Below are 16,363 nucleotides of genomic sequence, written 5' to 3'. Positions count from 1 at the left end.
TGTGTATTTAACATTTTAGCTTTTTTGCTTTTTTTTTCCCCTTTGAGTATTTGTATTAATTTGTTCATTTGCAAACTTAATTTTTTTTTTTTTGTATCTACAGTTTTCTATTTTGAAAAAATGTGTATTCATTATGTAGTTAAAATTACCTGCCCATTCATTGTAATTAATGAAATAAAAATAAAGAAAAAAAAAAGTTTTAAGAATCTGAAAGCTTTTGGATTTTACATTACGTCCAAAGAGACATTTTGTAAACATTCTGTGTGTTACCTTTATTTATTAAATATCATGATCTTTGCACTTAAACCATAAAATTCAATTCAACAGCAATATCGCAAAATAACTTTAAAATGAGCATATCTTTAGAATTTCCAATACACAGTCTCATGTGTTGGAGATAAAAATGTTTTTTTTTTTTTTCCATACATTATCGCCATTGCTCACTTTGAAATTGTTAAGATTGTTAATCAAAAATTCGTTGAAGTGTTACAAAATATGAAACCTGTAATAAAACAAATTCCAAATTAGTGCTTCCAGATGCCCATATTTGGTGAAAATGCATATATTTATGCAGATTCTCCATTATTTATTTTCTTTAAATATAACACAGGATGATAATATTTGGTGGTAACAATTTGAAAAGGGAAAAAAAAAAAAACATTTAAAGTTTTTGACACAAAATAACAGAACGAAATTAGCCCTTCTGGCTAACACCCTTTGGGTTAATAAACAAGAATTGGCTTAAAAGATTAAAGCAAATTAACAAAATGCAGTTAGATCCATACTTGTTATTTTATTGTAATGCCCACCTTGATTCATGTTTAAATGTTGCTTTCTGGCCCAATAAGTATTTATATTATTGGGCCATGATCATTATGTTATGATAAATTCACGATACGATTTTGTATTCAGTATGTTCAGTTTTTAATATTACCCCCCCTTTTTTTTTCAGTTACTTTTCAGTTTTAGTGAACATGGAAATGTCATTACATAGTATGGAAGTAGTAAACAAATTGACAACAGTAAGTATACAGTCTTTCTTGAAAGGTGAATAAACTTTTATGTTTCATATTCCAGTCTGTTATGCATTTCAAATATGCTGCTGAAAACTGTTACATTTTTTACAAATTGTTTACTGCACTGCTTTAATTTAAAAAAATGTTTGCAATTATATACTTGGTTATATTTTGGCCTTTCTCCAATCTAGTAATTATTAGTAATCCTACTGAAAAATCTGATTGCTAATAAAAATAAATAAAACATATCTTACACAAAAATATTCTGGTAAATTTTGTATACTAAATGCTTTGATATGGAATAAAATTTTATTACATTTCTATATTTTATGGCTTTATTATTAGATGCCATTGCTTTATAACTTATCAGTTTTCATTTTTTAAAATTAACTGTTTTTTGTTGCTATTTAATCAGCCTTCTGCTGCTTCTTCAGATCTTGTTTTTTATTTTGAAAAATGAAATTCTAAATCAGTCAACATCTCGCAAAATTTGCAAATAATAGTTTTATTCATAATGTATTTATATGTAAAATTAAGATACTTGCAGAAAACTTGCTCATGATTAGACACTTTTATTGTATTGTGAGCCATTAGGATTCTGAAAGTGTACAGCAGTGACACCTGCTTAATCTAATTGTCTTGGTTATAAAGACAAATAATGGAGAATTGTAGGCAAAAAGTATGGTTGTCAACCAACAACTCTACGGAGAAAAACATTTCTGAGAGAGTGCTTTCAGAATGTACTACTGAGAAAGTACTCTGAGAATCTTCTTATGGAGATCTTGCTATTTGTGACTGTTTTTATGATGCTTTTTCCAAAGTATGAATAGGCTATAAAATAAGATCATAGAAATCCTAAACATACAGCATTTATCTAATTGTTAGATTGTAAAGTGGAGATTGTTGAATAATTGTTAATTTTTTTTTTTTTTTTCCATCTGCTGCTGTTTTAAAAAGGAGTGCTTATTATGGGAAAGTAAACAATAACAGATCATAGTATAATGAATTATAAATAAATCATAATTAACATTAATCCCTAAAGCTCTACACATGATTTGGTGACATTCTGTAGAACAACAGAACTGAAAGTAAATGATGGTTCTAATCTGGTAGCTTGATAGTTCCATTTCAGACATCTTGTACTTAATGATATTTTTTTACAAATTTCACAACACAGTGTACTAAAGCAAGTCTCTTTCTTTCAAATGGTAAAAGTCATTTGGCAAAATATGATTAAACATGCCAATACAAACTGTTTGTGCAGACGATATTGACAGTGGCAGGAAAGTTTGGTTAAAACCCAATATTAAAGTTGATGGGGGAAATAATGTGTTGAAAAAAGTAAGTTTAATATATTTTTATAATATTTTATTTTCAATATAAACTCATATTCATTTTTCGATTAAGTCATTAATATTTTGAGACACGTATTCAAATGAAGGTTTCCAACAAATTCTAATAGTATATTGTTACATGAAAACCCATACACGTTCTTACTTCAAGAACTATCGTAATGATTCTGTATGATTGTTAACGATTCATTGATTACTACCGGAACAATTTTTCCCCTTTTTCTTTTCCTTGATGAAAAAAGTGTAATGCCAATTATAAACTAATCATTTTATATGTTGAGAATAAATACCTGTATTTTGATATGATTTTTTTTATTATATAAATTTTTAAAGGTGTTTTTTTACAGATTAAAAGTTAACATAATTCGTTTCCTTATTATTTAACTGCAACTAAATGCATGTTTTGCATTTTAAATACTAAGACCATACTTTATTTCAGAGTGTTGATTTGCCATCAGAATTTATTCACCTGTACATATCTAACTGTATTCATACTTGTCAAACAACAAAAGACAAATATATGCAAAATAGATTGGTTCGTTTAGTTTGTGTGTTTTTGCAGTCATTGATAAGACACAAAATTATTGATGTACAGGTATGTAATCATTGATTGTTTTCAGATTTGTAATTTTAAATGTATGAATTAAGAATTAAAATTATGAATGATGTTGTTATATTAGTGAATAACCAAGTAGATTAGCAAAAAAGTATGAAATATTTTTTGTATATTTTATGTATTTTCTCAAAGATTGTGTAATTAAGAAGAACCAGCTGGACAAAACCTGAAATTAAAAAGTAAATTGTGGAACATTCTCATTTTGATTGTCCCCCTCCCAATTTTTAAATGCTGCCAAGAATAGGGATAAATTGCCAGCATCAGTCCTAATGTAAAGTACTTAAATTGGCAAAATGAAGTACATGTCCTTTTTGTTTAGCTACTGCTGGAGTAAGTTTGGCTGCATACAAAAAACTATAAGAGCAGGTAGATTTTGAATTAATTTTAAGATATATGCTGCAGTTCTGTAAGATAATTACTGCTGTTTGTGGTATTATTTATTTTGCAATATAATTTAAATAACTCTTGTTGTATTCACTATTGTCACGAGCCTTATATTTGAAATGGGAATGACGTTTATGCTAATAATAATCACTTAATTAGTTTATTCTTCATGAGGAAAGCTGTGATTAGGTTGCCTGTTTAATGTGTTTACTTTTCCCAAAAATATGTTAATTGCTTTTGATTTACTGATAAGTGAGAAGATAAGAGCTGAAAGTAGGTTATATTTTAACGTGTTTTAAGTAAATGAGTTAATAATTTTTGAGCTACTGAAGACCAAAGCCAGATTAATACTTTTAGAGGCCCTGAGCACTTAAAAGATTTTGGTGACTCACCTATGTTTATGCCAGTTTTTTTCGTCCTTTTTCTGTCTTTCTGTTTAGAAGACAGAAGTTGTCTTAAAAGGGGCAACAAAATATTTCTTACTGCCTGTTTTACCATGAAATGCATTCCGTGGTAAAACAGGCAGTGGGAAATATTTTGCTGCCCCCTTTACCTAAGAGCCTATTTCTGGTGCCCCCTTTCCTTGATTCCCCAAGCATGTGTTTATATTGCTTAATGGTTAATCCAGCCCTACTGATGACTGAGGAAAAAGCAAAATCTCTGCATTCACCGATTGATTTCCCTTTGAAATGTACTTGCAACATTTTTAAGACCAAAACTTATAACTTTAAATCTATATTGTTGTCGAAAGATTTTAAACAAAGGCTAATCATGGCATTCAGGATCTATGGGAATAGGCCAGAATCCTTGTAATAAATCCAATGTTGATAATATATTACTTTGTCTTACTAAATGCATAAGTTCTGCTGTATTTTACGTAGGAAAATCATCAGTAATTTTTACAGCATTTAATGCACGATAATCAACGCATAGTCAAATTCCTTTAACTTTCTTGTTTATACGAGGGCCATCCAGGAAGTAGATTACGTTTCCGCCTGTGTCCGCTAGGGGCGGGGCTAGCGCGGCCATCTTGGGGTCAGAGCGTTGCGCAGCTCAGTCTGCATCTAGCCGTGCTAGTGAGAGGTTCGTGCTGTGCTCCGTTCAGATACTGTGACGGTTTGAAATGTCTGCGTTAATTGAAAATCCCGCGAGCTGCGAGGTGCGCTCAGTAATAAGGTTTCTGACTGCAAAAAACTGTAAACCGATAGAAATCTATCGGCAGCTTCATGAAGTGTATGGGGACAACATTATCACTGAAGGTGGAGTGCGTCAGTGGGTCATAAGATTTCAAAATGGCCGAACCAATGTTCACGACGAAGATCGAAGTGGGAGACCCAGCATAGTGACCGCCGAACTTCTCGAAAAAGTCGATGCTAAAGTCCGTGAAAATCGAAATTTCACAATAACGGAACTTTCTTTGAGTTTTCCACAAATTTCGCGAAGTTTGTTGCACGAAATCATCAGCGAAAAGCTTGGTTACCACAAGTTTTGTGCAAGATGGAAGGCAAGAAGAGGTAACGAAGTGGTTGAAGGCGCAGGCGGCCGAATTTTTCGACGAAGGAATTTCCAAGCTCGTACATCGCTACGATAAATGCCTTAATTTGTATGGTGACTATGTAGAAAAGTAGTATTTGAGTATGGCTTTCATCTGTATATAATAAAATTTGTTTCCTATACTTTGTTTATTTTTTTATTCCAAAACGTAATCTACTTTCTGGATAGCCCTCGTACAACTGTACAATATGAAATTTCAGCTCCACTCTCTCTTCTATTAAATAAAGTTTGGTCAGCTCTTCAATTTATTCATTAGCTTTGGCCTATTCTTAGAATCAGGTAAATAAGTGGGTTTACCCCCTTTTTTGTTGGGTTTCAAATTTATTTTATGACCCTCCACTTTTTCAGTTTTAATTTTACCTCTAAATAATAATTCATGCTCTATTATGAATAACAAATTTGCTACTGTTGATCTGCTGATCTATAGAAATTGAAACTAGTATGTTAAAGTTTCAATTTCTGGAGAACACCTTTTGTATCTTGAGATGAAGCTTGTGGAATTACATGAATCTCTCTAATTTCTTTTTCACTTTCAAAATTAATTTTTCCAATGTATACTTTAACAATATACTCTCCAATTTTATTTATGTGAACGTGTCTGATTTTCTCACTGGAAAGTTTTACTTTATTTGAATGAAGTGGACAGTACTTGAATATCTGCTTGGACTAGTCCATCTTGCATAAAGTTTATTAGAGGAACCAGGAATGAGTAAATAAACTTTATCCCCTAATTTTAAATTCTTTAGGAATAGCTTGACAATTAAACTAAATGAGTTGCCTGCCGATGTGTCAACGATATTCGATCAGCTGTGCATACTAACTTTATTTCCTATAAATAATCATCAGCTGATCACTTTGTATTGAAATGCAATCTCACCACTCCAACTAGACTCAGTGGACCATGTATCTTTCGGCCAATAAATTAACTTAAAAAAAAAAAAAAAAAAAAACCTCCGTAGTAGAATTGGGAACTTCTCTGTGAGGAAAAAGCAAATATATTAGATATTTATTCCAATTAGATGAATCCATGATGAAAAGCATTTTTGAAATTATTGTAGTATCTCTGTTTAAAACCATTACTAGCTGGGTATCCTGGAACTGGAAATTGTGGATGGCATCACATATGTTTTAAAAAAAATTCTTGTGTCAGTTGGAAAATAAAACTGATTCCTTGTAAATATTTCCAACAGAGCATCACATGTATCTTTTACTGTTAAGGAATGCAACTATCGTGAAAGTTGATCCACTAGACATAAAACATGTTTATTTTTTTTAGCCATAGAAGGTTCTATAGGAGCTGTGATTTGGCTACTTATTACCATGGATGATATAAGTAAGGTTTTAGAACTGAGGTAATAGGAATTCTGTTATTTTTTCGATACTTCTTAATTGGCATGATTTACATGAATCATTCTTTTTAATTGACAAATTCGTGTATTCTTTAACATGTTTAACCAACCATATTGGGCAAGTAAAAATTATGTCTTTTTTTTTTTTTTTTTCTTTTCTTTATACCCCTCATGTGAGCCTTGAAAATAGATTCATGCTTATTTTGAGACATCTTTTCTTTGATATTTTGGAAGAACTAACTGCTGAACTGAAACTTCCGTTACGTATGAAAAATTAGGTTATGAAGTTCAATAAAGTTTCTTTTTTCCTGTCTTTAATTACTTGTTATTTCTTCTGAAGTAGGGCAAGACATCTGCTCCTCTCACAATATCAGTACATCGCTACTATCATCATTCTCAAATGTCTGTATTTTTTCTACTGAATGACCTTTGACGTATATATCATGGCTGTTTTGCATTCTAGACTTTTCCTATGAAGGAGGAATGCTTATTTCAGGCCCATTTGATTCCATGTAGTCTAAACTTTTCTACACTCCACCTTCGAGTTTCGTTCTCCCCATTAAACCACATTTGTTGTGCAAGAGTTCAGAGTTTTGTATAGGTAATTAACAATTCACACATCAGTCACTTAAGCCAGAATAGAATATCTACAGGGTTAACTTATTAAATCGAGAACATCGTCTGTCAAAGACATAAATAACTGTACTGATTTTGCTTTTATTTCTTTGTAGTATATAGATATCAATTTTAATTTTTCATCATCTTTGTGATAAAATATTTCTATTTAATATCAGAACTAATGTACGTGAATTAATAATGTCATAAATTTCTTTATTTTCAACCAGTATTTTCACATATTGCAGAGGCCGCATGATTTGTTTTGTTTGGGTGTATTCTTTGTTGATCTGGACTACAACAGGGTCAATTTTTTTTTCATTTACTATTTTCAGAATTAGTTTTATTTTTATTTTCATGCTTAAATGTTTTCTAACAATCTTCAGCTGTAAATAAGGAAGATTCAAATGTAACAATTTTTTTTTAACTTTGTAAATTTTGGACAAACCATCCAGTTTTTGCACTGAAGAGGATACATAGCGAGTACTTTTGGTTTCTGTTTCGGCATTTTCTGAGAATAGTTACCAGTCTCATTTAATGATTTTCTTTTGCAAGTAAAGATTATGTTACATTCTTTTCTGATTTCTGTAGATTTTAACCAAGTGTCATCTTTGCTTTACATTTGTATGCATGGCTATCTCGTGATTAAGAATGATGGCTATCTCATTATCAAGAATTTGTATGAACTGATCAATGAAAGTTAATTCAGTATATTTAAATCGAACACATTCCTTAAGGTGCACTTTGGTTGTAATGTTGACCATGCTGCAAACTATGTGTGTGTTTTCTAACTGACATCCAGTCTTTTGAAACATATCTAAACATGCTTGAGTAGTTGGCTAGTGTTCTTTTAAAATTTTATTTTTAACTACTTTGTTAATTCAGTAACTGTATTTAAATCAAACACATTCCTTTTTCAACATCAAAACATTTTGATTGTATCATTAACCATGCTGCGAACTACGAGTGTGTTTCCTCTGACTGGCATCTAGTCTTTCGAAACATATCTAAACATGCTTGAGTAGTTGGCTGATGTTCTTTTAAAATTTTATTTTTAACTACTTTGTAATTTCTGGCATCATCTCTACTAATATAAATAAAACTGTTTGTTGCATTTTCACCCAATTAGATATATAAAAACTTCAGCTTTGCACTCTTCTGGCACTGGAAAAGTTAAAATTAGATGAAGCTATATTGCGGTTTCTAATACATGTTCTCCCCTTAATATAAATTTTTCTGATTTCAGCTTTTGGTTCTTCTGTGGATTTTCTATTATTGATTATGGATATAAGTATTGATGTAATGAATTTTGAATCAGTTACCATTTATTTTATCTTTCAGCTCAGCGAGTTAAATACTTTTCATGGCATCCTGACCTAGTTCTTTTGGCCAGTAGCAAATCTTATTTTTTAGACCTAACATTTTGCGATTTTATTAGGCCTTTTTAAACACAAGCTACTTCAAAATGTTACAGTAACAGAATTTATCTTGCCATATAGTTTTCATAATTGTCATTTGCAGTAAAAGTTACTTTAATAGGTAAGCATAAATCACATATCTTTTCTAAATTGAGACATACAGTTTTGGTTCCAATCCTGGCATGTACTGTGGTAGTAAGATCCACTTGTCTCTGAGTTTTAATATCTATGAAATTCTGTAAACCATCTGAATACAATAGCATGCTATAGAGCTTCCATTCTGTATGCTAACTATAGTGGTTGACGGTATTCTTGTTAATTTAGCCCCACTTTAAAATTGTAGAAAATGATGATAATGATGTAGCATCTGCTTGAATTTTCTTTCTTTCAAAATTTATTCTACAGTAGGCGAGTGGTAAAATCTCTGAAAACTGGTATTTTGACCTGGTTTCCATTCCAGCCAAAAAGGCTGCATGAGCATTTTCATGGTTTTCCGTGTTCATAATGTGGATTTGAGAGGTAGATAATTTGCAGCTGTACCTAAAATTTATTGTGTGCAGTCATAAAAGTTGCCAAATTTACATATCTTACAAATAATTTGCTAATGGATATTGTCTGCCCCTTTCTAAAAAAATTCAATTGCCTACATATAATTGTTTTTCATTAGCTTTCTGAAGACATAAGAAATTTTCTTAATTTCATTCTTTTCATTGGTTATTCTTCATTTTTATCTTTGTTTCTTATAATGTAGAAAGAGTAATTTTAATTTCATTTTTAAATTACATGTATCTCAATATTGTTAACCTATTTGCAAAAAATGGAAAATTTGGATTTCTTCTGTTATAATTTGGATTAGATACAGTTTATTTTATCTGTGAAAACCTCAGATATGCAGGAAATGGAACATGTATTTTTAGTGATGTAATTAATATAAAATGCTATATAATGCCAAATATACAAAAAAGTATTAAGTAAGCCATTTGGGTACGTTTGTATGTATAATATATATGAATAAATCTATTTAGAAAGCAAGTAATTTTTACACAAGAATTATATTTTGAAGAAAATCAAACTTGCCTTTTTCATGAAGAAATTGGGGATGATAGAAAAGAAAACAATACTGAGCTTACAGTATGAAGGCAAAAGAAAACATTTATATTTTACAATTCTAAAAATGTAGAATATTTTTTTTAAATATGTGCTGTTATTTTTCTCTTTGCCTTAGGATTTTTTTTTTAATCAATTTCATATTCATAGAATTTTACGCTCATGAAATGCAGAAATATTAAAAGTCAGATAAATAGCTGTCTTCTTTTCATAAATCGTACCTCTTATCTCCAACTTATAACAACAAATCTCTGTTAATGAATAAAATTTAAATTCAGTTAAAAAATTCATTTAAATAAACCTCCCCTTGTTTTTATTTCTGCATTTCTTTTTCGACAGTAAATTTGTATAAGGAAAGTAGAAAGATGCTGAACATTTAAAGATCTTATCACATTTAAAGGAAATATTTCACTATTCACAAAGCCACATGGAAGATATACTCGTATAAAAGATCTTATGTTGCAATGGCAACTGTTGTCACTACATTAAAGAAGAAACGATGACTCAATTGCAGTTTGGTCCTGTTTAAACTAGAACAATCTTTGCTAAATATTTTGAATTTTGTTGATTAAAGTCTTTGTTTCTCTTCCCTCTTTTAATTAAAACCTTTTTTTAGGATCTATTTATAGAAGTTCAAGCATTCTGTATAGAATTTAGTCACATACGAGAAGCAGCTGCTCTCTTTCGGTTGCTCAAGCAAATTGATAGTGGAGAACAAACACCTGCACAACCTATGCCAAATGTTCAACCAGCCATAGGGAGACAATGAATTTTTTTCTGTGAGGAAAAACCAGTACAGTGTGATGTAAAAAATTGATATGTGTCTTATTTTTCCTGTAATAAATTCTGTAAAAAAATTTTTGAATTCCTTAAAGATTTTGCATACAGTATTGCAAATTAATTTTTAAATATATTTTTAAACCAACATAACACAGATCATTCATAAAAAGTTATGCTGTTATAGTTTCAAGTTGCATTTACTATTGCAGGGACACAATGTTGTTCAAACATTTTCCAACATTTAAGTATTTTCCTTAATTTTTACAAAAATCTATATAGCTTTATGATTTTATGCGTGAAGACACTTATATTACAAATGTTTCTAAAGATGGCAGAAGTTACCTCCTCATGGTGATGTGTAACCAGATCTATTTTTGACACAAATTGTTTTTAACTTTGGTGTCACCATTGAATCATGCAGCTGATAATGGTAATTTGTCATCAACTTTGATTCCACATTATCAGACCAATTTGCTTTTTTCCAGGTAGAGAGAAGACATGTTGGATTGTTCAATTACTTTTGCATTCATATACTGTATGTCGCAAGGTTTAGCGATTAATTATCATTTTACTAACTTAAACGATTGCACTACCTTTCAGTTGAAGGAAAAGAACAAAAGGTACTTTTCCGTTTCGCCGGCGCAAATCTCGCCAAGCAGACTTTGTTGGCGACAACATACAGTATACACATAAAAAATGTTAATTCTAAGAATTTTGTTTTTATTTTGAAGGCATAAACATTTTAATATGGTTTAAAATTTTGTAAAAAGCCAATAAATAAAGACAATAAATTTGTAAAAAGACATTAATTTAAGAATTTACTATGATTTCATGGTTCAAAATCCTGATTCGCCGGTTCGTATCACGTGACCCCAAGTGATCTCATCTCACGTAAACTACGCTACTAAAATCTAATTCGCTCAGTAATTATCTACATTAATTTCAAGTTAAATCATAATTTGGAATACAAGTTTAAATGCAAGAATTATTTCAATTCGTACGAATAGCTTACTCAGAAATTATGTAAAACCGCAGTGCTTTACTTTGCTAGTGCATTCTCATTAGAATTGATGAATTTAACACTTGATTTCGCCTTCGGATGAGCGGTGTAATTGCGTTCTAATTGACTTATTACCGTGAATTGTCTTAGGGGATAAAATTTAAATATCGTGTAAAAATTCTATATGCCAGTATTGAAAGAAACAATCTGAAAAGAAATGGCTTCAACTTGTTTTGAAACTGAGGCGTAAAAGGTTACCAGCGAAGATATTTCGTCTGGCATCAGTTAAACCATTATTGGCGACTTTATCGTTTGCGCCGGCAAAACGGAAAAGTACCGAACAAAAATAATCTTTTTTTTATGTTTTATAGTCTAATTAAGAGAAAAAATGGAAGAAAAAATATTTATTTTTATTAAAGATATAAAATCTGAAAATCAAAAACCAATTACTTTGTCGAAGTAATTACTTTATGAGTCGAAAACCAATTACTTACACAGAAATCTTTGAAATATCTGATATACAAAGGCACATAACATTTATTATAAACAGTTATTGTTTGACTATATATTTGTATAACAATAATTGTGTCTTTTACTTTTGTTTGTTGAGCTTTTCTCTTTAATAAAATTTGAGGGATTCTTTGTCATTTTGCTTAAGGCTAAATTCTGAAAGAAAAATGGTCGGCCAACACAATCAGTATATGAGGATGAAGGCTGTGAATTTTCGAAATATTCTTCCCTTGCTTTCAGCAATGGCTGTGCAGCACTTGTTGTACTGCCACTAAAATGTAACAGTTAAATTTTGAGGTCTGCAGCAATCTTTTAATGTTTCCATGGATTTGATTTAGCTATATCGATAAAGTTCATAAAAACAGGCCACTACCATTTCTTACTTTTACTTGCAGTCTATGTACATCACAGTATAATTGCTCAGAAGGTCCACACCATCCATATATTTGTGCTGTAACTTCTGACGAATTTAGTTTGCTTTATGGGTACAGATTTGTTTTCTTTTTTTGAGTATTTGTTGGCCACTGAAGATGGGTAAATTGTATTGTAGTTGCCATAACTATCATGGAATTATCATTCCATCGAATTACTGCGATACCATGCTCTTTATCAAATGCGGGGTCAAAAGCTTCACTCCTTTTTCCATTTTATTTACAGACATAATAGAAAAATTTCATATTCTGCTCTAAAGAATTGTTCCAGGCACATGAAATTTCAGTTAATTCAATTTCAACAAAATGTGTGATGTAAAAAATTGTCAAAATATAGGTACTAATTTGAATGAACTTTTGCCACATTTAAAATATCTGTTACAACATCTCCACGTGTCCAAGATCAGTCAATGTCTTTGAAGATTTTCTAGAACATATATCAAAATGATGTATGTACTCTTTATAGGAACACTGAACTGTTTGCTTGAAATGAGTGAGTGTCCCTTTGCGAAACATTTTACGTGAACGTCTACCAAAGTAAGGTGTCATTTGCTTATCTGTTGAAAGATATGTTGGCAAAAAACCTCGTACTGCATGAAATTTGCATTTAAAATATTTAAATAGAGATGAACCTTAGCTAGTTTTTTGGTTTTATCTGATGCAATTAGTATCAGCTAAATGCAGTTTTTGCTTGATATTAGTGTACATGAAACATGTAATTTCTGTGCATATTAATGGATTCTTTGTTCACAGGCATCACTGCATGTACAGGAGAACAATTTTTCAAGCAGTTTCTTTTGGTTCAGAATTTTTTAACATTTTTTGATGAATCTCATTCTTTTTTACATTTTTATATGAAACAATTTTCATCTCTTACAATACATCTTTTGGCATTGGCAAATTATTACCTAACACATCATCATTATTCCATTCCTTATCAGTCACAATGTCTTGCTCTGAGGGAATCACTTCTAAATCTACTTCGTTTTGACCATCATTATCTAATGAAAGTTTTAAAACATTTTCATCTGATGCTTGCATAAATTATAATGCTTCATATGACATTAAAAACCATTGTTTTGGATATTCGTTTATTTTGAAACAGATGTTTTGTGGAATTTGTTTAGGAAGATATCACTATCTATGAAAATCTGTGTGTATTCATAAAGATACTGCTTTGAACTGATGTTCTGTGTTTGCAATATTTAAAAAAATACATATGATTGACACGAACAATTGCGAAAATAAAGGGCAGGCCAAGTAAGGACTTTTAAGCTGAATAAGGTATATATATATATATATATATATATAGTATTTTAATTGCGTAGGAAGAATCTGGTACTTTTTAGCATCTTTTGGTATTGTCGTGCCTGAGGAGACTGTAGTGGATGAAAGTAAAAGTGAAGTGATTGTTGTGGATCCCACAGAATTCTAATTGGGCATATTACATTGAAAGTTCTCTCTGTATCCATCGAGAATTTTGAGCAGACATATTAGCGAGTAAAAATTGATCTTTTTTGCAAGACTTCAAATATGCATGCTACTTCTCAAACAGCCGGTCGCTTTTACTCTTCTATCGAGGGTTGCCATATTTTCACTACATACGTGGCGGCACCAAGCGTGCTCCTTATCACTATCCCCACAGAGTTTTCCCCCAGTTCCTTTGATGACAGTTCAAAGGAACAACATTGGATGAATATTAAGAGGATCCGTGCCTTCGAGTACTTTTTTTTTTTTCCCTTAAAAATAGGATATAAAATAAGAAAAATCAAAATGCGATTCAACATTATGACTAGGTAATATGCACACATATAAAAGTAAAAAATTAACACATATGTGAAAAATAAAATTTCAAACATATTTTTAAATTGTAATGTAAGAAGCAAGTTTCTTTGGGAAGTGCACATGTTATCCCGATCTTGTGACAGTTCGTGTCTTTAAGTCTCTATCTGATTTCGGCTCAGGTAAATCAGAGTTTGAAAGCAAATAGGCTGGTTTCATACGGTCGATGGACACCGTAGATTTAATGCCGTTTATTTGAATTGTGGACGTTTTGTCCGTTTTCTCTTAAGGACTGACTGTTTCGGACCTGAGTACGGCTGGCACAGCGGTGGCTTGACTCGATCAATACATAAGTAAGTATATATGTGTGCACGATTTTAGGTGCGGACTTGCATAATATATATCTCTGCAATGCGCAGATGCCACTATAGGTTGCATTAATTGCTGCATTTTATGTCGGAGATTGGTAATGAATCGAGTGTCGCATGAAGATATCGTAGATGATGTTATCAGGTGGCTAGGCAGCCCTGAGTTGTGCCGTACACAAGTTCTGCACAAGATGTTTGTATATCCTCCTTAATTGCTGTCAGGATGCCAAGCAGAACAACTGGAAGTGTTCCACCCCAGTTATTCTCATGAGCCTTGAGAGACGATTTTAAGTTCAGGTGAGAGTTTAGTTTTTGTTTGCCGGAGGTAAGGACATGTTAGAGCCGGTCATAATAGTCATAATACAGGGAAGACCCAATCCTCCTAGTCCCACAGGAGCATATGATTATAAAGGGTCAACCCCCTCAAGACCACAAAAGGAAAGAAGAGAGAAAAAGAAGCTAATTAACTAAAAATAATTGGGGGTTAATTAACGAACTAAAAATAAGGAAGAGACATACAAACAACGAAGCACAACACCAAACATTCAAAATCCAAAAACAGTTAAAAACCCCACGGGCAAACAGAGTGGCGAAAACTCTCAAGAAACATTCATTCACATGAATTTTCGGAAGGTCCAAAGCCATCGAGGAATTCCCAATTTAAATAACCTACAGAAGGTCAAACCGAATTCCTACAGTATTACTTTAATAGCATATTATTTGTATAATCATAATTCTATTTAAACTATTAATTTATTTTAAAAATTTACTTTAATAGTCCTACCATTAATTATCTTTTAATGTATTAATTATCTTTAGTAATCATAGAAAAGAAGCTCCAGGACTGCCAATAACCAAAACTGGAAAAATTTAAGATTGCCATGTATCATATTAAAACTTTAGTAATTATTCCATTAAGAACAGAATATAAGAAAAATTTTAAAACTTTAAAATTTCAGAACATTTTAAAATCAAAAACTACAATTAAAAATTTAAGAAAAAATATCAAAATTCCATAAAATTTAAAAATCAAAATCCTAAAACTCAAAACCACCATTGATTTCGATAATTTAAATCTAGTAATCCATCAGGATTCTCAACATTTGCAAGGCCATGTCCATGTAAAAATCAACTGTATCTCCTCGAAATACCGCATGTATAAAACATCCACAATGCATTAAATAAAACAGTAAACAGAAAAATTTCAAAATTTTTGTAGTAAACCTATAAGTACTCATAACTGAGAATATAATACATATAATCAAAAGATAAATATACATAATACTAAACAAATATTCCAAATTAAACTCTATTAGAATTAATCAAATCCATTGCACATTTAGAATATGTTTTTAAGATTTCCAAGTTCCATGACTTATCTCCCAAACATTTCTTTCTCAAATTTTCCAATAAGGAACAATGATTCAAGAAGTGATCTGCGTCACCAACTTGATGGCAATGACCACACAAGTCTGAATTTTGTAAATTAAATCTCGACAGGTACGCGGGAAATCTTCCATGCCCAGTTAAAAACTGGTTTAAATCAATATTGCTAATTGGTCGCATTCCATTTTGAATTTTAATAGACTTTAAAAGACCCATGCACCTATCTGGTTCATTCCATCTAGTATTCCAAATATCATTATAAAAATTTTTCATGTTTCTAATTGCATAACTTCTCAAACCAGAAATTTTTATATATTCACAATCATCATTAGTGGTCGCCTCTTTAGCCAGCATGTCGGCTCTTTCATTTCCAACAAAGCCAACATGGGCTTTTATCCAATGTAAATGAATGCACATATTCTGCATCAAAAATTTCAATAGACATTTAATATCAAATATTAATAAATTAGTAGGACGGGCCAAGGTCAAGGATTGAAGCAAAGACATACAATCAGTATATATATGAATAGAATTAACACAAGTCAAATTTTTCTTAACCCATTAAAGGGCTTTAAGTAAAGCACAGCATTCCGATTGAAATACAGAATTATAATTATTAAGCTTTATTTTTTATTTTCGATTTCAGTTCCATAATGATAAATCACAAATGCTGCACCCAATTTATCATCTTGCCT

General features: G+C 31.1%; 1 protein-coding gene across 3 annotated transcripts in view; it reads left to right on the top strand.

Moving 5' to 3' along the window:
• Window positions 1-10,301, top strand: part of Not11 (CCR4-NOT transcription complex subunit 11) — a 115,645-nt gene extending 105,344 nt beyond the window's left edge. For all 3 annotated transcript variants that reach the window (XM_035368101.2, XM_085810973.1, XM_035368100.2), the window contains 3 exons: window positions 953-1,022; window positions 2,808-2,963; window positions 10,028-10,301. In XM_035368101.2, the coding sequence (XP_035223992.1) occupies window positions 953-1,022; window positions 2,808-2,963; window positions 10,028-10,180 (379 nt within the window). In that variant the 3' untranslated portion in view covers window positions 10,181-10,301. The remainder of the gene's footprint in view (window positions 1-952; window positions 1,023-2,807; window positions 2,964-10,027) is intronic.
• Window positions 10,302-16,363: the final 6,062 nt, after the last annotated feature.

The sequence above is a fragment of the Stegodyphus dumicola genome, chromosome 2 (genome assembly GCF_044657685.1).
Source record: "Stegodyphus dumicola isolate Sdum_Otavi_A_Nest chromosome 2, ASM4465768v1".
NCBI classification, from domain to species: domain Eukaryota; kingdom Metazoa; phylum Arthropoda; class Arachnida; order Araneae; family Eresidae; genus Stegodyphus; species Stegodyphus dumicola.
The sequence above is the reverse complement of the archived record's forward strand: the minus strand, read 5'-3'. Positions and strand labels throughout refer to the sequence as shown.